Raw genomic sequence first — 25329 nt, forward strand, 5'->3', positions numbered from 1 at the left:
GCGTAATTAGAATCGATAACTACCATGAATAATTTTATCAATGCGCAATGTCTGGACGGCCTAACAACAATCTAGTTTTTCCTCCGCTAAGTATTGATTGAACACGTATTTGCTCTACTTTTCACAGAGATATTCAACTATTTGGATTCAGTGTTTCACCAAATTCATGACCAAGATGTCACGGTTGCTTTTTATGGCCCCAAGCCATTTCTCATTGGCGTGACCCCCGACATTGTAGAGGTAAGCGCGCTTTATATAATCCGATAGTTCGCGGTGATCTTGATTTCAGATCTGAGTCGAGTTCTGAACATGGATATGCAGCTTTGAAGCAACGAAAAAAAGTAAATGCGTTTTTGAACCTCACATAGTCAATTAGCCATTTAGAAGATATGTTTTAGAAATTTGTAATTACACATGCCAGCCTTATTGAATCACCAAACACTTGTCCTTTGCGTACCTCTTGCATGTGATTTCATCCTAATCTGCAGGTGTTGAATGACGCACTGCCGTCGTGTAATCAAACACTGATCTTATTTTGAAGCCCTTGTGGATTGTACATTGGTTTGTAAATAGGCTATAATTTTTAAAAAATGTCTTTCATGAGATGCTTTTACCTTGACCACAACAACAGCGTGAAAACACGCCCCAAGGATCTTCATTGTTTTATCAATTTACGCCTTTGTTTCAGTGCATATGCAGCCAGCAAAGTGAATTTCCTCTGCAGGTGTATAATAGAGTCTAGATTAGCCCAGTTCAACACAGTTTATTTTCATTCTCAGCAGGAGTTGGCATTATTCTACCTGTCAATCGTTTGTGTGTTTTTTTTACTTTTCAACAAAAGTGGTTAAATGTGAACTTATGGGATTTTCTTTGCTAAAACAAAGCTGTCATTATGAGTCACGCCGTCGGGTACGACACCGGGTGAAATTCGAGCCTCTCAGATATGTTCACGTGCTACCAAATCCAAGCACACCGGTGTTTTCACATACAAACCCCATCGAAATGTGGTCTGTACGGTCGGGAATCGGAGCCGTGCCTTCTTCTCTAGCAGCATAACACAACAGGCACTAAGTCACTATGGCGCGAAGCGAAAACAGTCACGACCAGTCGTCGTAGCTTAGGTGCTAAGATATGCGCTGCCAAACTCGTGTGCGTGAGTTCAATTTCACGTCACGCCAGCCGCATTTCGATGACAGAGATAGGCAAAAAAATCTTGCTTACTACTATTTAGACCCCTGCCATGATCCATAGATGGTCGACACTTATCCGGAAGACGCGACTTCGGCGTGCCTTATAATAATGCATGTGCTGGCTTCAGCATGTAAAACTCTAAATACTTAATATTTAAAACAATGGGAATAATATTTAGGCTTCATTGCTATTGAAAAGCTTCAGAAAAATTGAAAAGCTTCAGAAAAAGCAGATAGCTGATGAGATTGACTTGCTATTCTTTCTCTTGCAGCGTGTGCTATCAAGCACCGAAAACGTTAACAAGTCATTCCTCTACGCCATGTTAAAGAGCTGGATAGGCAATGGCCTGCTTACTAGGTAAATATCCTGGACTATTTCCTCTTGGCCGATTGTCGCTCTTCGAGCGTCACATTGGTATAGCTAGTAATTTCTAAAATTATAGAAAAAAAGATTTGCAGGAGGACCTGCCTACTACGGTTGCTAGCCTTCACTTCGTTCTTTTAATGGTGGTTTCTCCAGTACGCAAAACACTCAAAGTTCCAGGCCGCGAAACCATATTGTCCGTATAGTTAACATTCAGCAAGAAATCGGTCAGGATGTGTGACCTTCATCATGAGTAACATATTTCATATAATGACTTGCGTTTGCATACCAAGGGCTGCTTAAACACAGCGCCTGCAACCTGTCAGCACATCTTGGAATTTGTCTCAGTGGACCTCCTAGACAAATGCCAAATTTGCTGGTATTTTGCGACTAGACTTATCCACACGCATGGTACGCATATGTGGACGCAACTTGTGTTTGCGAGTTCTTTCGATTAGTGGCCAAAAAAGAGAATTAAGCTTTCAACAAACTGAATTTCCAGCATAGGTGATCTGTCGTCGTTTAGCTTCAATGTGTGGCGTATGACTGCAGCTGATCACTTTCACGCATTTACCATAATGTTCATTTCTAACATTTTTGCAAGTAAATACAAAAACAAAGGAAATTGTGGCGACCTAATGTGCACACCTTACGTATTTGCAATGTGTGACTTATCTGATACATTATAGATTGCAGTCCTTGCTTGCGTATCACTATACGAAAGCGTCTCGTCACCTCGATGATTGTTATCGTGAGTTGTAGACGGACGAACAGAGATCTACAAGGAAACAACACATACGCTAGTATTTTCCTTGTGCAAACGTAAATAAAACAAGTTTTGAATAAACTGACCTTCAGGGCCAGCATTTAAAAAAAAACTGTGTTGCCTTGAACGAATGTAGTTCTCTTTCTGCAGCGACAAAGAATACACGTCATGTCAGGGTGCAATCACACATATTTTGATTCTTCTTTTTTTTTCAACGTTACCTAATTCAATTAGGACACAAGAATCCTACATGAACACTTTGTTTTTCTTGAACCTTTTTTTTTTCTACGAAAAGCAAGGTCCCCTATATGAACCGTATACAGTTGCATGTACTGCACACATATATAATCGCGCGCACTAGAGTTACTCTAAAGCATCGGACCGACGACCTACTCTTTCCCGGTGCCCTTCTTACTTCTGGCGTAGTTTTCTCCTGATTGAAAGACATTAAGTTGCAGCGAAGACCAAGTCTATCTTTCGATACCCACTTAGATCAGACGAATCCCGCGCACTTCAGTGAAAGGTGTAAAATGCAGCTGCAGAGTGAATGGAATCGTTTTCGTTGTTATCATAAAGCGTGCGATAAGGTTCCACACCGGTATCGCCATTATCCTGGAGCTAAATAGAAGCACTGTCATTTTCAGCGAGAAGTCGATATGGAAGAAACGGAGGAAGGTTCTGACACCGGCGTTCCACTTTCGAATTCTCGACGAGTACGTGCCCGTTATGAACCGAAGGGCGGCCCTGCTGTGTGACAAGATGGCCGCCCTGGGCCGGGACGACTTCGACGTGCTACCAGTTATGAGGCTTGCGACATTCGGCATTCTCTTCGGTGAGTGATCCCGCGTCGCACATAGCACGCTTCTTCGTCTCTGCGGACGCTGCGAGCGCCACGCGGCGATCTCTGGCAGGTCATTCATCCTGTTTGAAAATCTTGCGTATTCCCATTGAAAATGTTGCGTATTCCCACGCCGTCCTTCAAGAAGGGCCGCGCACTGAGCTTGTTCGAGGAGCGCACCTCGAGTGAGCCTTAATTGATGGGAAGCGGGCACGACAACCAGATGTGCAGTATTTTTTTTTCTTTCTTTTGCTTACCGGCTGGCCTTGTTCCTGGAGAAATCGCCGCTTGATTGACGCCTTCTACAATGAAAAAGGTCGTTTTTTTTCTCGTATTATCCGATGGGAGAAGCAAAAGATCAAATCCTTCTGAAAAGAAGAAAGGCCGGGTGTTAAGGAAAATAATTGAGAAGTATGTTATCAAGTGGATTCAAACGTTACCGCAAACCCCTAGTTTTTTTCTGAAGTTTTATTTGTAATCCTTGGTCCTTTGTGGTGGAGGGAGCAAGAGAAGGTCAGTGGGAGAAGAATAATGCTGTGCTGTTTCATCAAAACTAATTGTGTACACACTGTACTGGCTCAAAGTTATTGCAATAAAAGCAGCACTATGTGTAGCTTAAAACAAAATGATGGCATGGATAGATTAATTTCCACTGTAAATTTGTGGAAACTTTGTGGCTATAATCTCATGACATGCGCCTTGGGCAAAAAAAAACTATTTATCTTGTGTCGCTGCCAACAGAAGCAATAAACATCAAGTCAAATACTTAACGCGAAAGAAAAGAACGTTGAGTGCCGAAATGAACTTAAAAAAAAAAATAGATGCTCTAGCTTTTCTTCTCTTTTACGTTTTGTCGTATGCATTTTTCTGTTTTTAAGAAAGAAGCATCATTTTTTTCTTGAAACAGGTTTGGGAAGGCGCTATAGATGTCTGTAGTATGATTTATAGCAACATCATTTACCTGTTGAAAGGGCTGAAATACATCATTCAGGTAGATAAGCACCAACGTGGGTTTTCGGCTCTAACTGTATGCTATCTGAGAACGCCCCTTAACTGGTGGTACTCGAACATATGGTCAGAAAGTTCGTGCCAGGTCATTTTTCTAAGCTCTTAGTGCAATACGCCTCCCCCCGCCCCTCCATTTCAGCACCATAGCAAGGAATAGTTAAATGGCCTCAGCAATATGCTGTGGACTATTTCTTACTGCACCAGAAGTTCGATACAGTATTTCAAAGAAAATGTAGTGTGCTCCTTACGTCAGTGAAAATAATGTTTGTTTGAAAAGAATGACTTACTGGATAGTGCACAAAGCTTGCGCAGCTCCGTGGGTTGCTAGCTCAGCGTGTTCCTCTTCTTTTTCTCTCTCTGTTTTTTTTCGCTTCCTTTTTTTTTGAGGAAAGGCTGCTTGGCAACACCATTCACCGAGAGGAATTCACACAGTGAATTCTCGTGGAACGTTCAATTTAAGATATATTGTGTGGGACACCGGCTGACAACTTGCCCGAAACGAATATTATAACGCTTGTTTCGCACCTCAAACCAGAACTAAAATAACCGTTGGTTCACTTGCCGATATAACAGAAAGACGTGAACGTAAAAACAAATGTCTCTTTCTTACATTGTGTCTCTTTTTTTTCATTCCATAGCCTACAGGATACGATCACACTAGCTCCCACAAAAGTGTGCTATCGGTGAATAAAATGGGTGCATACTTGGCAAAATTTAAGTGGGAGCACATAGTTGGGCTCAAAATTTTCAGCTTTCTTCATGTATAAGTATCAGAAATTTTTATCAAAATGAATAGTTCTGTACTAATAAGTGGTGGATATTTTAGGGGCTTGAGGCAAGCGACAAACGCAGAAAATGTGCTACTGCGGAGTGGCGCTCGTGTACGGGCTCTCAACTAATGACGAACATTAACGAGATGTAGACTACAAAGCAAGTCCCCCATAAAGATTACAATGCAAATTCTGACTAGAAAGTTTAAATGTAATTTTTCTTACATTTTATAGAGGCCAAATATAGTTATTATATTACAGGCAATGCAATGACGTTAAGTGCAGTCACATTTGCGCATCATCCTGTGTGAGAGCTTGTTGAGAAAATCAGAACATATCCACGACGTGACTGATGATGAGTGGGGTGAAGCGCTGGATGGTTTCATCGCTAAACCATGAACCATCCGCGAATATCCCCAATACATCATCAAAGACATGAGAAACACTGTTTGTATTTATGCAAGAAATTTGATCATTCGTAACTGGTCACTTCCGTTCCTTTCGTTCTCCCTTCATCGTAACGGCTTTATGGTCGGTGAAGTGGTGGATCGGCGATAGGGCGGAGTGGAATGTTTGCCAGGACAAAGTAGAGGGCAGTTTCCAAAGGTGGAACTGTAGGCGGTCACGTATACATACATATAAGGGATGAACGGACCCATGCCTTCGGGAGCTTCGCCCTTAAAAATGGCACGTTGTGCAAGTATTATGTGCAAATAGCATTATGTTGTGCAAGTATGGGGCACAGAAGACCTAGTGGGCACGTTTCAGCTTCTCTTGTTAATCATTCGCGCAATATGTTTGGGTAGCATTGAGTCCGTGACGATTCATGACGATGACCATTATCGAACTACGACAAGCCCCGACCAAAACAGCTCTGCTGTTATGGGTGCTTTGCATTCTATCAGACTGTAGGAAGCGTCAAGACAAAGTCTGAAGACACGGACACTAAGTTATTTTTGTAATGCCTATATGGAAGGTGGGAGACACATTTAGGGCGTCGTTTAGAGGGGCGTAAGCATCAAAATGTGTTGATAGAGAAAAGAAAAAAAATAATCAACGCATACGGGGCACTTTCACAAGTTGGAAAAAATGACAGGGTTGTTGTGTCGAACACATTTACATGAAGTGATGCTAAATTCTGAAAATTCTGCTCATTTCAGTTTCTTGCTTGATTTGCATGTAAATAATGAAAAAAAAGCTGTTCTTTCGCATAAATCGAAGTACTTTGCTCTCTTAGAGACTGCTATGGGAATAAAGCTTGACGAAGAGGCTGTCAAGAAAACTGGATTCCTGGAAGTCAACGATGAGTACGTTACCATTCTGACATATTTTTAAGTTAAAGTATGAGGTATTTTCGAATTTTTTTTTTGGAGCACTAACATATAATTTATTTGCAGAATTGCGACAGCAATTATTACGAGGATGATGAATATTCATCACTGGCCAGAATTTATATACAAGCGCACTGAGGATGGCCGAAAGTTTTATGAGAAATTGGAGCTCATAAAGAAGTACACACGAGATGTAAGTACACTGCTACTGTTCAGTGAAACGTTCATTTATCTATTACTTCAGATAGGTTATAAAAGTTTGCTTGTATCCCGCCGCGGTGGTCTAGTGGCTAAGGTACTCGGCTTCTGACCCGCAGGAGCGGGATCAGATCCCGGCTGCGGCCGCTGCATTTTGGATGGAAGAGAAAATGCTGTAGTCCGATGTGCTCAGATTTTTGTGTGCGTTAAAGAATTCCCGGGAGGTCAAAATTTCCGGAGCCCTCCAGTACGGCGTCTATCATGATCATATGAAAGCGTAATGAAACAGTTTTTCATTCCATTACAAGGTGAGTATACCCGCCTGGTCGCTCGGTTACGAATGAGTAGGAGGAAAGCGGCTAAAAGTGAAAAGAGAGCATATCTCATATAGCTGTTTTTAGCCCTTAATGAGTAATCCATATTGACGCAGAAGGCTGGACTTAAACATCGGTAAATGATTGATTTGATTGATATGCGGGGTTTAACATCCGAAAACCACCATGTGCTTATAAGAGACGACGTAGTGGAGGGCTCTGGAAATTTCGACCACTTGAAGTTCTTTAACGGGAACCCAAATCTGACCACACGGGCCTACAGCATTTTCGCCTCCATCTAAAATGCAGCCGCCGTAGCGGGAATTCGATCCCGCAACCTGCGGGTCAGCAGCCGAGTGCTAGCTACTGCACCATTATGGCGGGGTATCTATAAATGCTTGCAGCGGAAAAATGACAGTATGCCGTGGTTTATTGAGAGCTATGGTAAATAGTATTCTGAACCATTTTATAAATAAACAAAGGTGTGATTTTTTAAATAAATGGCAACTACAAGACGCATAGATTCTAAGTCATTATTCGCCTCGACGCAGGCTGTCGGTGCACAGTTAATCACCTGCTTGACTTCGAGAGATGCGCTCTCTTGCGTGAATTCAAAATTAACGTCTGCTTCAGATCCTAAGCTGCCGAAAGAAGACCTACAAGACTGAAGGTGACCAGGCTGCCCAGAAGAAGAGCTTCATGGACATACTGCTTCGTATGCACATGGAAGAAGGAATCTTCACGGAGGAGGAAATAAGGGAGGAGGTCAACACGTTCATGATTGGGGTGAGCACATTCTCCCGGACGGCCACGAACAAGGCGAAATATGATGCGATCATTGATCAGCTAGATGTTTCTGTTCACGTGCGCTGTAAGCTCAACTGAAACTCTTCCTTTAGGTGATTCGTAATGAACACACAAGTTGCAACTTTCCATGGTTTGTTTACAAGGATGGTCAAACAACGCTGTAAGGTATAGAGAATGCATAAAATTTGTAATCTGAATATTTGCATAACAAATGCTAGGAAACTACTCACAGAGGCTATACTTCGTCATGATATGCGTATACGTATGCATCCCGTTTCGTTCACTGGTTATCATTCAGCTGCAAAGCGTGGAGCCGCCGCTCCAACTCCTAGCCAAGAAGACGCTTTCGTACGGGAAGTGGTCTAAAACGTACGCCTACCTAATTTTAAATGGATGCAAAAAAGCTATAAAGCTGGTCAAAATTAGTCTGGATTCGTTCGTGGGTGTCACGCCTCTTACAGTCTGTCGTCTAATTCTGGAATATTAAACCTACATAACCTCTTCTTTAAAGCTGATGCGTGACTCAGTTGGTGATTTTTCAGTCCAATTGGCGAATGCGCAATAGCAGCACCTAAGTTCCACTCACGTTCATGAAAAAAGGAAATAAACAGAAAGAGAGAAGGCCGAGAGATTAACCATATAGACGTTCAGGAAGCCTTCCTGCAAAAGCTAAGAAATACTTCGGTACGGAAACAGCTATATTATATCTCCTAAAATTACCGTTTTTAGAAACCGGTAAATAGCTCCATGCAGCCCTATTTTATAAATAGGCGAAATTATACTTACGTTCGGTAACTGTCGAACAGGCTGAAACAATAACCTAGGCCAGGCAGTGACATGTTCCTATTCGCAATGTAGTTTCCCACATTTTGGCAATGTTCAGATTGCTATGAAGTTTGAAAAACTTCATCCTATACTTGAAATAATTTGTGGCGCATAATTATTGCAGGGATTTGACACTACTGCTACGGCAGCTTCTTTTGCCATACATCTGCTCGGCAACCATCCGGAGGTTCAGGCCAAGCTTCACGAAGAACTGGATGCCGTGTTTGGTTGTGACCAAGAAAGACCCGTGACCAGAGAGGACATTGCGCAACTGAAGTACTTAGACTGCGTTATCAAGGTACGCAGCTGTAATTCAGATAAAGTGGCCATAATATGTAGACCAACAGACATTCTAAATAGAGAATTGTCTTTGTGGGGATGGCTAATTTGCAAGATCTCCAAAATTAATATGAAAGTATCTTTAATACGAAAAATCAACGGAAGCAGAAAAAGAACCGTCTTCAACCTAGGAAACGTGTGGTTACAGAATGAAAATTTTCAGCGTTTTTGTGTTTATTCTTTACTTCAATTCGATATCTGCAGTATAAAAGGAGCTGGTAGTAAAATGCTCTGTCCGGGAATCAGCGTATATGTAGCAAATGAATGTGCGTTGGACGAGTAAATTGTTCACAGTTCCCCAAGTTCTTTGTGGCCTTGATTGTCATGCATAAGGCAATGAAAATTTCTCCTTCTTTAAAGTCACTGTCTATGGTGCACTGGTATTCTTAATACGAAGTAAACCCCACTTTCAGCGATTCATTGTGACATAAGTTGTTACAAATTGTGCATGCATCATATCCTAAAAAATAAAAACGTCTTCTTTACTTATTACTACACCAAGACAACCAAGAAAATTAACGGCATCAAAATTTTGAGTAAACGCGGCTTCATTACGTAATTGCACTTGTGATGTTGTGATATATTCTTTGAAGCAATATATATATATATAAATATATATATATATATATATATATATATATATATATATATATATATATATATATATATATATATAATGAGATATAACAGACAGTAATGCCAAGGAATGTACAGGGGAAGTTATTAGGACCAATGGAATGTAAATAAGAAGAAAGAAGAAAGAAAAGTGGATGAAAAAAAAATAAGCATTGAACGCGTTATTCGAAGGTCGTGGGTTCGATTCCTGCTCACAGCTGGTAATTTTCTCATCCACTTTTCTTTCTTCTTTCTTCTTATTTACATTCCATTGGTCCTAATAACTTCCCCTGTACATTCCTTGGCATTACTGTCTGTTATATCTCATTAATATTGTGTTAAAACACGGAAATACGAGCCCTTAGGCATACACTTCTCTCCCTTATATATATATATATATATATATATATATATATATATATATATATATATATATATATATATATATACAGGTTACCACTGCTATTCGCTATTTTAAGCGAGATTCAAAGTTGAAAATATGCCTACACACGTCATTACGACGCGACCAAATGCATATTGCTAACCATTGCCTGAAGTTAGTCAGACTACTTTTCGTGTTCTAAAATAATGTTGAATGATATATGTTTAATTATCTATCTTATGAAGGAACAAAGATTGATTAAAGTTTTCTATAGGAAAGTTTTAGATCGGTTTCCGAAACGTCGGATTAGACAGTTTCGAGTTTTACATCTGTTAATTATTAGTGTTTAATTTTTACCTACAAATGCCCGTGAAATACAAAAAAAATAGCCGCTTGACAAGCCCACTCGCGCGCTAGCGCGCACGTTGATTATAGTGCTCCCTAACGCTCCGCGCACGAACGACCATAGCGTTTGCCCTATAGTGCTGTTTTGACAGGGCTGCAACGATGGCGGAGTCTTCGCGATGAGCACGTTTTTCTATCAGCCACAAAAGTGATAACCGCTGTGACTGCTTATCGTTGTAATGACCCGGTGCGTACGCGGAACGTTAGGGAGCACTAGAATCTCGGCGTGCGTAGGGGCGCTACTGGGTTTGTCACGTGGCATTTTTTGTTCTTCGTGGTCATTTGTAGTTCGCAGAAAACACTAATAATTAACCGAGTTGAAGTTTGAAGCTGTCGAATAAGTCGTTTTGCAAAGCGATCTACAACTTTCTTGTATTTTTTATCCATCTTCGTTCCTTGAAAAGTTAGTTCGTTAAACAGATCTAATTAAAGAATATTTTAGAACACAAATTAGCCTGACTAACTATATTCAACGGTCAGCAACATGGATTTGGTGGCGTCGTAATCACATGTGTCAGCATATCTTTAAAATCTGGCTAAAAATTGCTGGGCACCCTATATATACGTGTATTCACTTATTCACTCTGTTGTTAGTACAAGTTTTTAACAGGATATAAAGGTGGGCTAGTTCGTAATTTATAATCGTTCAGCGAACTGGGAGCATGACGGGGGAACACACACACACGAAGCAAAGTAGAGGCACACGGCAAAAGCGAACGATAGGACTAGTTTAGCTTCATTTCTTTTTTTTTTGTCTGTTTTAGCCACGAAGCACCCTTGACTTTAGGCTTCTCCGCTGTGGTGCGTTGTCTGTGATCAGGGTGATGACGACGATGATGCTGTACGTTGTGCGTTTTTCGTGCTCACGGCTACAATGACGATGACGCTGGTGATGATGAATACTAAGCGCGTTCCAGACCACACATTCTCTTTTTGACATGGATGAAAACGAACGTGAACCTGCTCTCGCCCGAGAATGACAATTCCGACGCAGACAACACGCGATGACGCTAATGACGATCAAGAATTAGCCCGTTCAATGCCACACAGTCTTTTTTGCTATGAATCAAAAGAAACGTGAACGCGCTTTTACCCGCTAAAGGCAACGCTGATGCCGACTGCTACTATGTGTGGAGGCGAGAGCGTGGCATGTGGCGACTCAACGTCTAGGCAGACAGCAAGCCACCCGGCGAGAGCTCGCGAAGCAGCAGCCAAACGACCACGATGACGATAAGCTGCTGCCCCGGAGTTGATAGCGTGGGAAGCGGTGGCGTAATCGCAAAAGTTCATTGTATATTCTGTCCATTGTATATACCCATTTACAAGCGCCAGTAGCCAATGTCGCGGTTGATTCACGGTAAGAACGATCCCCAGTGCTTCGCCCACACGTCGCGACTAAATTCAAGGAGATGCGGGGATTTCTCATGTATGGCTCTGAGACATTAATAACTAGTCACAGTTAGCAGTGCAACTACAGCCATGCTCAGCACGTTCTCAAATTTCTTTCTTGCAGGAAACTCTTCGCCTTTACCCACCTATTCCTGCTATTGCAAGAAAGCTCGGAGAAGACCTTACCTTAGGTAATTTTGGATTATTCATTTTTCTTTTGGTGAAGAACTGGACTTAGTACTGAACGCAACCAAAAATCATCTGTGATGAAGGAGCCTTTACAAAATATATAGTCTTTATAGATTAGTAAATTTAGAAACATTAAAATTGTCTTATGAGCAATGAGCGAATAAAACAGAAAGTGAAACAGAAATGAGCTGTAAGAATTGAGCTTTTATCACAGATAATCACTATGCTATAATAAATGAAGAAACTCATTAACCTGGCTCAATGAACAATCGGCAAATAAAACTCTGGCATGAATTGTCGTAAAGCAATATATGGTTAATTGAAAAACAGTAAATAATAAAAGTATAAAACTAATGAGATTTGGTAAACTTGTCAATTTCGGCATATAAGTACTCTTTAAAAGATAGGCGAAGGTGGAGAACAAAACACTGTGTAGTGTGTGGTTCCGCGCTTTCATTAAAAAAAATTGAGTCTTCAGATTTGAACACGTGTTTATATAATAGTTCTTTTGTTGTAAAGGGTATGACTGTGTTGAAAAATGACAGGAGAGGCCACGTTATAACCGAACTAGATCTTGCAATAAAGCTGTTGACAAAATATATTTCACTTTATTCTTGAGTCCGGGCGTATCACTGCCAAAAGGCTACACCAGCCCATGGCAAATAATTTACACTAACAAAAGAATAGCTCTCTGCATTTGTCTTTAAACTTGCGGGTCGAGAACGGTGCATGAAAAGAAAACGAAGCTATCACAGAACCTAACAAACTGATCTACATTATTGTAATAGCATTATGACTTCAATCATTACTTGCTGTGAAATGTTGGACGTTAGGTGCTTCTATGCGAAGATGCACGTCGAAGACAACAGCCGCTTGTGCAAATCGCCTTTATTTACGAACACCATTGCAGGATACATGGCAGAAATTTTGTGTATCTTGTCATAGTGTTCGGCACATGGACTCATAGGCACGTAGGCAGGTTCCCTAGGTACCATCTTGTATTCTTGCACTTTTCATGCACTGCACTTCATTGTTTTAGATCTCTGCGCCTAACGATAGCTTCTTATAGAATTATTATCTCATTTACTACTTATATTGACCACAAATCGGGAGGTCGAATTCCTTACCCCAGAAATTCGGTGCTCACAAAAGCGGAACGAGAAATTTCAATTTAACACAAATAAGTAACTCTGGTGTTTTGGCGAACGCCAAATAACTGAAGGTGGTCAAAATAAGCTACGAAAGCTTCATGAAGATTTGCAACATTCGCATGTAACGTTAGAACTTTATATTAAAATAATTAGGGAGCGCAACGTCTTGATAGAACGTTAACATTAAATTATTGTTCATTGTGCACTAGTAATTCTAATAGATGATCCACGATGTCTTTGCTTTTTTGCGTTTCAGAAAACTGTACCATCCCTAAAGGTACCGTAGCGGTTATCTTCATATATTTTATGCACCGGCATCCACGATTTGTCCCGAAGCCAAACGACTTCATTCCTGAGAGGTTTCTAGAGCTCGATAAAGAACGTCATCCGTTTCTGTACATACCTTTCGCCGGAGGAGCTCGCAACTGTATAGGTACGTCAAGCATGCGAAACTGATTTGGTTGCTTCTGAACGAGGCTCCCTAATGGTGAACTCCTTGAATGAGAGAAAAAAAAGAAGTGGTATGAAAGTAAAACAACATTTTATTAAGTCAATGTCACGATTGGCAATTCAGAATGCGTACTGACAATGGGAAGTTCAAGCAAACAAAGTCAAGAAACCATGCACGAAGCGGAACTCGCGAAAGATTCGTAGTTGTCACTTTCACGAGAAATCGCTTCTGCTGCATTCCAGGTGACTTGACCTTGCGAAGCTTTGTTGAGCGCATCATGAAATGCAAGGTTTAAATTACAACAGAACGTGAAAATTGACAGAGACACACAACGTTTTTTTTTTCTGTTAGTACGTGCATTTATTATTAGAAAGAAAAAAAAGAGATGAAGTAAGCCTTTCCTAGCAATTTCATTGATCGGTGGATCGTCTAGACCAAAATCGATTCAACTGCCACTTCAAAAAATAATTGCCTAAACAAAGCAACACCTTCACAAAACGTGCATGCAAAGAGGAAATTTCGCATACCATGTTACAGCAGTCTGCGCATCTAGAACAGTAATAATGCTCCCACCTAATTTCTCTCTCTTTTTTTACCTCAACTCGACAGGGCAAAAGTTTGCTCAGCTGGAGGACAAGATCTTACTGGCTCAGATCCTCAGGCGGTTCAAGGTGCAATCAAAGACCCGTAACGAAGATCTGCAGATGTCGCTGGAGCTCGTCTTGCGACCCACGCAAGGTCTGCACATAAAGCTGACCCCGCGGGATCACGCAGTCACGTAAACCAGAAGGCAGCTGTCGTAGTGCAGTAGTAAATTTTTATTATCGCTCGCACGTTCACTGTCAGTATAGCGTCCTCTCTTACGAGCGCAGCAGTATACATAGCACCAATCTTTCGAGTACACTCCAGTGGATTTTATACACGAAAGACTATTGCAAGTAGCTGCTGATCATTGTAAATATGTACAGTATGACAAATAATTTTATTGAATAAAGTTCCTTGAAACTATCGTTACATATGTCTCGTTGTTTGTATGCGTCAGCTCCCGCTTTTTGCGAGAAAAAGGCGCATTCGAGAAAGAGCGATTCTGTGTTCGACTGTTCATTGCCATTGCTAAGTTAATCACTGCTGGCGTCGCCAATAAGTAACAGTGAAAGGGTTGTAATACAAAAAAAAACAATCCTATAGTTTAAGCGTAAAGCTTTAACAAGCTTGGTGGCAAAATCATGCATAGATTTTTGGTGCCGTTACATTTCAGAGGCATTGCCTGAATAAATACGACTCTGCGTAGCATTCACGGGAAAAGAGAAAAGCAATATAGCAAAAATATCGCAGCTTTTCTTATGCTTTGAAAAAGGTCGCTGAAAGTATGGCCCACACAATTGACTAATGATGATGCAATAGCATTTACAATAAGAAGAAAACAGTTTAAACGTCGATTTCATAGCAACTCTGTTAAATGAGACTCAGCCCATATCTAACACTGTGATGCGATTTCATGTGATAACCCAAACGAAGAGAAATAAATTGCATACAGTTAGCTAGGGGAATGTCAGAACGTTACTAGGTAAACAACACTTAAACTTTACGCACAAAAAGTGAGTGACCATTTTTTTGTTTTCATTATTTCAGTGGCAGTAAGTGCAGCGCCAGATGAATCAATGACCAAACTGTGGCATCTCAATTTGTTGTCGACAAAAGCCGCTGTGCTAGCGTAAATTGCTTGTATCGTAACTTTATGTATAGCCTGATTTTGATTACAAGCAACTAGGTCAATAGATTTTTTGAGTTGAAATTTCCAATTGATGCCAGATAACTACGAAGCCACGGTGGGAGACTATAAGTACAATACTTGTGCGTAATTTTGCGAGACGCGATATTTAGACTACTGCTATGTTCTTCCAATCAACGTTCGAGCACTTGTTGTTGAAAGCCCAACTTACCATGTTTGCTGGTGCGTGCTGATAAACCCACTTCAGAAACTCAATCTCCCACCGGCATCACTCAATGATCTTTCGTTTTTGAATGGTCACACATCGACTGGGCGCGATGAGAACGGCTTTTTTTTTGGGGGGGGGGGGGGGGGGGGGGCGGGGGGATTCCTAATAAAAACTGGATGGCACTCCAGTCCTCAATTCATATACTTAACGTGCGATGTGATGCATTGCTGTGTGCCTTCATCTTCTTTTTTTTTTTTTTTGGTCGGCAACCCCTCATTCTCTTTCCTAGTCCTTTTCCTATTTTTTCTCCCATATTTAAGCAACTGGCTGTGGTGTCTCTTTCAGCAGACATTTTCTGGTACTCTCCTTTATCTCTATTTCTGATGTTTCATAATATTACGCAAATAATAACTCTATACTTAACAGCAATAATTATAGTAATGATAACACTAGTCTTAATGCAGGTAACTGTTGCACCGCATTTCACGTTACCTCAGTCATATTCTAAATCCGCAGTGAGACGAAAAGTCATAGAAGTCATCTTCTGCCCATGTGAGAGCTTTTGCACTCAGTTATTTAGGACAATATATATATATATATATATATATATATATATATATATATATATATATATATATATATATATATATATATATATATATATATATATATATATATATATATATATATATATATATTGTGAGAAGATTGCACGCTTCGGCGGCCAGCCTTATTGCAAACTTCAACGAAAAAGAGATTGCTCGCTTCGGCTTACAGTTTGAATCTTCCTGCTCACATACGCTGTACGTGGAGTAATAACGGCCACAATACATGCATGTGCAAATAATATATGCAAATAACATGCAAATAATATTTATATATATATATATTTCTTTGTAACATTGAAGTTAAAAGGGGTAGCCGTAGTGTTAACAACTCCTTTGTTTATTTTCTATTTCAATAAAGAAACTCATCAGCCAAGCTAGAATCTTCAGCTATTCGGTCATGTCGAAATTCATCCCCTAAGGGGCTGTACGGTGATGTGCATCATCAAGTTCTCCGAAATGACCAGTGACTTTACTTCGGAAACATTCTGAATTCGGTGCTGTTTTTTTTACACGCCACGATATCAACACAGCAGGAACATTCCACCTTGTCTTTCTCAAAATGGTGAACGATTGGGTACCTCATAACAATGTCATTCTGTCTTTCAGGCCGCAGCTTCTACTTTCTCAAATGCTCAGGCTTTCAAGTACGGCGCGTGCATGGTTTCAGCTACGTGCTCAATACCAGGACTTGCTACTTGAGTTGTATCTGAATTTTGAGACAACAAGCTGTGCTGCCACCGAGACAGCTTCCTTGTGAAACGATGGCACGCTTCGGCGGCCAGCTTTATTGCAAACTTCAACGAAAAAGAGATTGCTCGCTTCGGCTTACAGTTTGAATCTTCCTCCTCACATAAGCTGTACGTGGAGTAATAACGGCCACAATACATGAAACAGGTGCTCCGAGTCCTCCCGCTGAAATTGGAGAATCAGCGAAGTGTATCTAGCGGTTGTAAATTTTTCTATTCTGAAACAACCATTACGCTATTTAGGTCAGGGTACTTCTATACTGAATTTTTCTTTTTTTATCTACATAACTTCTAACATTTCAGTGGCATTCTGGCGAAATACGGTTATTGTATTAAAATTTACACGAAAATGCATTTTCATTTATAGCGAGAAAGGCACGACCATCGACCGTATGCCGTGTGTCAAAAGCGCGAGTGTGTACGTCCACCGTAGCGCGGTGGCTGCATTTTCGATGGAGGCGAAATCAATGTAGGCCCGTGTGCTCAGATTTTGGTTCCCGTTCCATTGTACGCAGTGGTTGGTATTGACAACCACCGTCGTCCAATAAGCTTGGAGTCACAGTAATTGAAGAACCTACTGGGCATCAATAGCGTAAAATTAGGAATGTAAAGACTTGTGGTTGGATGAAAACCAGCGTGCAGCGCGAATGGTCGGTACATTCCAACGCGGCACAGCATATGATACACCAAATTTGTTATGTTGTTGTGTTGCGCCCCACCCCATCCAATAAATGTACAACTCGAGATCATTGGCTCATTGGTGGAAATTACCACCAAACAGGTTAATAGGAGCACATTCCTTGCATGATAGTGGAAATTAAAAATGAGCGGAACTTTTCAGTTAGCTGTTCTTACAGTCTATTCTCTGGTTGAGCTCTAGTGTACTTCGATTGGCTCTAACTGTTCAATGGGCACAATCTCTGAAATACAGCTGTCGATACACTTTGGTATGATCTGGAATGGGCGCGTACTTTGTACACGGAAGCGTATTAGGGGTGTGCGTGATTACGCAAGGAACTACAAACAAATAAAGCATTTCCACCTTCACTGTTCAGAAACCGATATGGGCAATGATAATATGGCAAGAAGTCGGGATAAAATGACCCTAAGAATTTTAAATGACACCGGATAGGTGTGAACCATCACGATCCTGGAGCAAACCTTGGCTGAATTCGTCCCTGCGAAGATTACCAGCCGTTTAACTTGGCGCACGAATATCATTCAAAGGTAGAGCGAGTCACTGACATGTATTTTGAGCGACGCAGCGACCACTTGACCTGGGAATAATTGCGTTGCGAATGCGAAACCCCTGTCGCATGCTCTCATCGAAGCAGACAACAAACGCGAGCAGATGACGGCTTGGCCGACAAACGCAGCTTGTGATTGGTTGTGAAGCAATTCTCTCAACATCAGCTGCATTCGTGGCATGGCCAAAACATTTCGTTCATCTGGCATGCCTGTCGTGTTCGTCATATCATCCCCCTCACACATAAGAGCAAATTTTGTCACGCCCTGAAAAATGCGCTAGAACTTTCTAAGAGCTATCCTACGTGTTGCGCAGTTGTCGAAAACAACATGGCGTCTTAGTGAGCGTATCAATCGGTGCGAATTTCAACAAGCGCCTCTCGCTTGAGTTCCTTCAGCATTCGACTGGATGTGTTTTTATTACCGCTGCTTTTTTGGTGCTATTAAACGGTGTGAAAACCAGTGGCACTGTATCGCCGTACGGCAACGCGTAGCGACGCCTGTCCCCCGTATTCACAAACGCTGCTCGACTCGACTTTCACTTTTCACTAGACAAAGTTGAGCACTGCGCCACTGCTCGGCTGACAATGACGCTGCGCTGCTCAAGAATCGCACCATATGATCGCTGATATGCAGTGAATTGCCGTGCCAATAGAGGGCGCTTCCATAGGCCTTTTCTAGTTAAGGTGAAGCGTTGAGGGAAAGAACGTTCTAGAATACGGGAGTGTATCTCGGTGTGTTTATCAAGCGAAATCAGCGCCAGTGCATCAACGGCAACTATCACTCGAGAAGACTGCAATGTGTGTTTGTGTGCTGGTAACAGTTCGTTCGGTTCACTTTCCAGTCTCTCAGATGGGTGCTGTACGACATTTCGGATTGGCAGCGTTTTGGCACGTTACTTGAGAAACCCCAAGTACTTACGAAAACGTATTAACTGCGCGCTGTGTTCGGTTCTTGCTTCGCCACTGGTTAGCCCGTACGCTTCTGTTTTCTTGTCAGCAGTCCGGTGTTCGGGAGTGAAACGATGTTCGTTGTGAATAGTGGTGCTGTGTTGAAGTTTCCAAGACTTGTGAAGAGGCTGTGCTCGTGCGACCGAAAATTGAAAGACAACATTGATAACCGTATCGCCCTGTGAAGTTGTGGCGGTGCGGCTTGGCGTTTTTGTGTGTTAATTCGTCACTTCTCCTTTTTGTGATAACCATAGTCCGAGCGCCGTGATGTGACGAACCGAAGCAGCGAGATGCTACATTCTGTTGTGGATCGTGTTGCTTCGGCAGCACGCTTAGATCGTTCTTCGGTAAAAACTTGAAAGTTCTATATGCCAGCGAGAGCCTGTGAATGTCAAGCTTCTCTCCGGTTCTCAGAAAGAACAAACATTTCACTAGTGCCTTGCTTTGTTGAAAGTTGGGCGCCAGTACCGGTTAACTACAGGTTTTCGAGTTCACCTGGCCATCGTTTCGCACGGACCTTGAGCCTTGACAATAGCGGCTCATGGCTAGTTCTTACACTATATCAACGTACGTGCACACCTGCTCAGCCTTTCATTGCTATGTGATCGGCAGCTTGCAGTCTGCAGATGTTCTTTGCCCGTTGGCTCCCCAGCACACTTGGTCTCTGATGACAGTGATGACTACTAAATATTTTCATCGGTAAGTTGACCTTGCAGAACTAATTGTGTTGCTATTAACGCAGTATTATAACGTGTGCAAGTTTTTCAGCCCAGCAGATGTAGTGTTTCTACATGTTAAGTTCAAGTAAGATAAATTCACTACTACTGTTACATACGTACATTTATTACGAAGAAGGGGGCAAATACATCAGCAGTCTTTTTTTAGTATTTGATATAAGCGAGCTCTTGTTTGATTTTTAAGACAGGCCTGCCTATTTACCACTATTGACAGCTGGAAAGGTAGTGTAATCTATTTTGCAGGAGCCAGGTAACACTTGAGGAATTCATGTTATTTTGAAAAATTAGTTCTATGAACGATTACCACTGTGGTAGCACTATACTTCACTAGAACATACATATTGCGGTATGTAAATCCTTCATAGGTCTTCAGCTTGTTTCAAAGTGATTATAGCAGATTTTATCACTTTCGCGAATCGATAGCTCCGTCAAATTAGCATTACAAATGAGTTGTTTCAATTATTGTTTTTAAATACATCGTTTTTGGTCCTCCACAAATCGCAGAGTTTGTTAAGGTCATGTGATGCATCGGTTGCACGGACTGGCACATCAAGCTTCCTCATGACTTGGAGCACCTGTACAAAAATAGGAAGGACACGTGCTCCCTAAGTGTTCAAGTCTATGTCACTGCTGGGACTGTTATCATTCAGTGGACCTGGAAGTGGCCGGGAAGCATGCATGGCAGACTCATCTGGAAGGGCTGTGATCTGCCTAGGAGCTTCGAGGGCATAAAACTGCCTAACGGCTGGCTACAAGGTTAGTTTTTTTAAGTACATACGATTATGTAAACACCACTTACTGTGCACTAATCAAAAACCCAAGCATGGATGCTTGCAGGGGATACCTGTATTATTCTCACACATATTGCTTATTGAACATTAATAAAAGTAAATTCCGAGATTATTGAGATGTTGAAAGTGGAAAGCCTGCAGCTTATGAATGAAACTCTCACCTGAGGCTGAAAACTCGTGCTTTTGAACGAGGACAAACACTCTGATTGAGCTCTCGAGCTTGTGGCTCACTCTGTGAATCAAATGCTCTTGAAGGAATTATCAACTTGATGAAAATCGCCTGGCTGTTCACAAATTGCGAGGAGAAAGACCTATCGTACAATACTCACACGACATAGAGCTAGTATTTGCATCTTTTACTTGGTGTAGGTTTTTCTCTCTCAGTGGTGTGGCATGTTGTTTTTCAGCCGAACGTGTTCGCCACAATTGCATTATGATATTTTTTTCTGCAAAGTGTACCTCACCTTAGTATGCATTATTAGTGATATTTTAGGGTGATGCTCGGTGTGCCTTAAAGCCATGGCTCCTCATCTCCCTGTCTTTGGCTAGCCTACTTGAGCAGCAGTGCGATGCAGCCAGCACCCATGCAAGCCAAGTCATGGAGCGCTCTTTTGGTGTTCTGTGCAGGAGACAGCATATCCATCCGGCAAGACACTGACATCAGTAATAATGGTGAGTGTTGGTGGCACCAGTAGGAGCCCGTTGTGTTTTTTACGTATGATCATTTCCCCTAATGAAGTGTATTTTTGAAAGGTTTTCTTCATTTGGAATAATAGATGTGAGCAACAAGCACACTCATAATTCACAAGTGCTTTGTGTCTTCTAGACTGCCCATTTGCTCCTTCCTGCTGTATGGTGAGCTGGCTACGTTCGATAGCTTTAAAGTTATCAACATTGGCTGTTGTCGTGTAACGCAGCGTAACTTGTGTTCCCTGGTGAACGTATTTGTAGTCGGCTTCTTGCACGTATTGTAACGTTGAAATAAAAGATACTTTATTGGCTTATTATGCCTGGCAGAAGTTTCATGCCTTCATATATGACATTGTAGTTTCGCACTTGTATCATAATAAAATATATTCTCAGTCTTCACTGTTTGTGTGTGCTTTGACACTTCCTTTCTTTTTATTATTTCTGCATACTTGTCATCGGCTTCTGAAAATACGACATCAATAAATATGAGCACATATTTAACAACTGTACAGATTGGCATGTAGCATGATTGCAACGATGATCCGTATTTTTCTAAGCTCCGGTAGTAACAAGGTATCAGGTGCTCCTCGGTCATGTACAGTGCATTACGAGCAGATTACAGAAGACCAACAAGTACAAAGGTATTGCAAGTGACTGTGCTCTCCTGCTCAAAGTTCACGGCAGCAGAAGGAGCACATTGTGATGTCTCGAGTAGTGAGAATTGTATATCTAGTAACAATCTGTGCAGCTGCAGTTAAACTTTTTAGCAGTGTATTATTCAGTAGTTTTTTTTGCGCTTGAGCATTCCAAATTAATTAAATTTTGCATGGAAAATGCCAAACTATGATACTAATTTGAAGCCTGCTGTAGTGTGAGTGGGCTAATCAATTTGAGCTGAAATTTATAACATTCATGTTAATCAAAGTGCCTGCGTGTCTTTGCATTTCACTGCCGTCAATCACGGCATCCATGGTCGGATAGTGACTGTGTTTGCATTCTTTGTCGTACAAGAAGTGAAGCAATGGATGTGGTAATCTTGCGCTTAGTCGATATTATCCTTCAGTATACAATCATTTTATAGCACCAATGATGTCATGTGTGTATGAGCTCTGTGAAGTGCTTCTATGTGTATTATCTTATATAGAAGGAAGAGGATCATCACTGCCCCTAGTATATAACACTACCCTATAAAAACAGCCTTTACAGTATCCCCCAGTGCGCTTCTGTGCGCTGGGTGACACTGAAAACGCTGTACAGTGTGTCCCAGTGTACTATAGCACGCTGTGGGGCACTGGGACACAGTGTACAATGCGGCCAGCGTCACCCAGTGCGCGGAAACGCACTGGGCCACGCTGTACAGCGTAGCCCAGTGTCTTAAAGCGCGGTGGGAGACACTCGTCCCGCCGCACACTCTCTACCGCCCTCTGATAACGTTAGCGGCACTTCGGAAGAAATTAGGCACGATCAGCGCACTTTCTGTAAGACCTCATATTGAATCGCGAGATGTCGAGCGTAAAATTTACCGAATATGATGGTTCTCTCATCTATGTGCTACATATATATAGCTTTGTTTTAGTTAGGCGATGGATGCGAGTACGCTGAAGCATTCATATGTTGAGCGCGCCGGTCAGGGGCGCCACCAGGATTTTTCTGGGGGGACCAACGGAAATTGTGTTCCTGCAGGGTGGCGGAGAAGCACGGAACAGATGCATCGTGTTTTAACTATGCTTGCTCCTGGGGTGGGGAGGGGGCGAGTGGTGGGGGCGTGCACGAATTTCGGGGAAAAAAAGCTCAAGCCAACCCATAAATGACCCCCCCCCCCCCCGCGCCCTGGCGCGGGTGCGCTTTCCTTGAAGTTTGATTAAATTTCGTCAATGTATTTTATAAACGGCATCAATAGAACTGATAATTGGAAACACAGTATGACAGTAGTATCAGCCTGATAATCAAGACCAACCTACTCTAGCAGTGAGTCGTAGCGGCTCGTACCGTAGGGAGCCGCGCATCCTCGTCAGCAGTTACCGCTGCAATGCCCAATCTCGGTGTTCTTAGCTTCACATTTGTGTAGTCGAAGGTGAGAATATGACCACTCATGGGTCAGTTTTGATGTTAACTACACTTTAACGATTATCAAACTCTTTGTAACTGAATATCTACGATCTTCACAGCAACCGTGGCAAAGGAAGTATGGCCCTAAGCCTAATGGTCGTTTCGGTAAGAGTGAAGTGCTGCGGCTGTCGTACGCGTAACGTAAACGAGGAGGGCAGAAAATACTTCCAAACTATCGAGGGACAAAATCTACAACGTTCAGTGAGCAGTACAGATGAACGCTGTTTTCTACATAGGTATTTATTACTAGCCGCATAGGGAGTCACTACGATTGTCGTGACACATCTGCAGCTACGTTAACAAGCTTTGCGGCAAAACGTGCCTGATGAATGTGATCCCAGACAACCCGCAAAAACTAAGCTAACAATGACCTGTTTAGCACGAGCACGAAGAGACGAAGCACTGCGTATGTAAACGACAAAATCAAAATATTGAATACCTAAACTTCCTTTAAAATGAACAAAAATACACAGGTTCTCCTCCTTTAGGTGCAGAGTAGTGGGCAGCATGTCAAGCTCAGAATGTGGGATGTGTGGAGGTAGTAGGTTCGACTCCAGCTCACTTCGTTTTTTTTACTGCGCGCATGCTTAAGCTTTAATTACGATGTGCGCATGACCAAAAATTTTAAAACAATTTAAAAGCAAGATTTCGGTCGATAATGGGTGTCCCTGTGTGCAGCACCAGCGTGCCTCGTGCAGCGTGGCACTGCCTTAGTGTCAGCGCCACACATGGTCCAGTAATCAGGTATGGCACGGAACAAGTGCCACTGGCTTTTGCGATAGGGTAGGTTTTAGTACTTGAGCAATGTTATCCCACAGCTTGTCCATCCTTCAACAATCTACTTCTCTGTTTTTACTGTATAAGTGTACTTTTTTAATGTAGTCTTTCCTCGAATAGGTTTGTTCATAATGTGATTGAGTACGATGCAAATGTCTTATCATCTATGCGGCTTACCTCATATTGAAATAAATTTATTTATTTTATTTTAAATATAGCTATAGCATGCATTTACTTTTGTTTCTGTAGGTGCCTGTATCATTGTTTAGCCCTACAAGGGTACTGGTATACTCTAATATTGAAGCTGGCATCTAAAAACTATTTCGTTAGCGGAAGTAACAATGTCTTTATAACCATTAATACTATTATTAGATGAGCTGTGAATACTTTTTCAAAAGGCAGTTACATTTTTTAACTGTGTCAAGGTAAATGTTGTTATGTTCTTTTATTGTGGTCCTTGTTTCATGCAAATTACACATAATTACTTTGTAGTGGCATAGTCTTAGTTGTGATTTTGCACATATGGGCTGAGCAACACTGCATTTGAGGCCAGCAGCAAGACACACATGCAGTGCATTGGCGTATCACCTCACGTACTAAGTGTACAGGCTTTGCTCACAAGTGAACTAAATTTTTTGCAAGCAGACTAACAGACAGCTGTATGGAAACTGTGCTGATCTGCAAACTTTGAAGCCTTTTTGAGGAGTATTTTCGGGAAACGAAATGGGGTCTATAGCTTTCAGTATAAACAATGTTTGCACCGAGGAGCTCAGTAGCTTAGAATTGTATGATTCATGTATTGTCTAGAATTTCTTTGCGCTGTGCCGACTTCTCGGCCCAAGTGTCCTAACATGCTTTGTTACTGTGTTGTGAATGAGATGAACTATGTAAATAAACAGACTGATATTGCAGACCTGTACCAAAATTGTGATGCACAGCCCTTTTCTTTAGCATGACATTGTCATGGGATTTCTTCTCGTGTTTCTTATAAAAACTGCTTGTCAATGGGCAGGAGCAGAAACTACGCTTCAAGCTTTTCCAAGACGGTTCGAGAAACACCGAGTTCAGACATAACATTGCTGGGGGATTTCTCTCGTAAGTTACTTTTGGTATATTCAAAGTAAGGGTATTGACATTTTTGTTTCACAGTATGTCATCTGAATATGTACACCTTAGTGTATGTATGTATGTATGTATGTATGTATGTATGTATGTATGTATGTATGTATGTATGTATGTATGTATGTATGTATGTATGTATGTATGTATGTATGTATGTATGTATCTTTTCAAAGAGAATCCGTTTATTATTGATGAGTAAGTTTGGTAATGATTTGGCTGAATTTCTTTCTAGTTCTTTTCTTCTGAGCCATTGTACTTTTAAATTTATTTTTTCTGCATAAA

The 25329-nt window shown here is 41.5% G+C and overlaps 1 protein-coding gene across 1 annotated transcript in view; it reads left to right on the forward strand.

The window, feature by feature from the left end:
* Positions 1-14346, forward strand: part of LOC119162051 (uncharacterized) — a 64978-nt gene extending 50632 nt beyond the window's left edge. The window contains exons 13-22 of the mRNA XM_037414535.2: positions 128-240; positions 1463-1548; positions 2965-3152; positions 6174-6243; positions 6334-6460; positions 7413-7565; positions 8536-8709; positions 11666-11732; positions 13138-13314; positions 13942-14346. Of these exons, the coding sequence (XP_037270432.2) occupies positions 128-240; positions 1463-1548; positions 2965-3152; positions 6174-6243; positions 6334-6460; positions 7413-7565; positions 8536-8709; positions 11666-11732; positions 13138-13314; positions 13942-14114 (1328 nt within the window). The 3' untranslated portion in view covers positions 14115-14346. The remainder of the gene's footprint in view (positions 1-127; positions 241-1462; positions 1549-2964; positions 3153-6173; positions 6244-6333; positions 6461-7412; positions 7566-8535; positions 8710-11665; positions 11733-13137; positions 13315-13941) is intronic.
* The last annotated feature ends 10983 nt before the right edge of the window (positions 14347-25329 follow it).

The sequence above is a fragment of the Rhipicephalus microplus genome, chromosome X, assembly GCF_043290135.1.
Source record: "Rhipicephalus microplus isolate Deutch F79 chromosome X, USDA_Rmic, whole genome shotgun sequence".
NCBI lineage: Eukaryota > Metazoa > Arthropoda > Arachnida > Ixodida > Ixodidae > Rhipicephalus > Rhipicephalus microplus.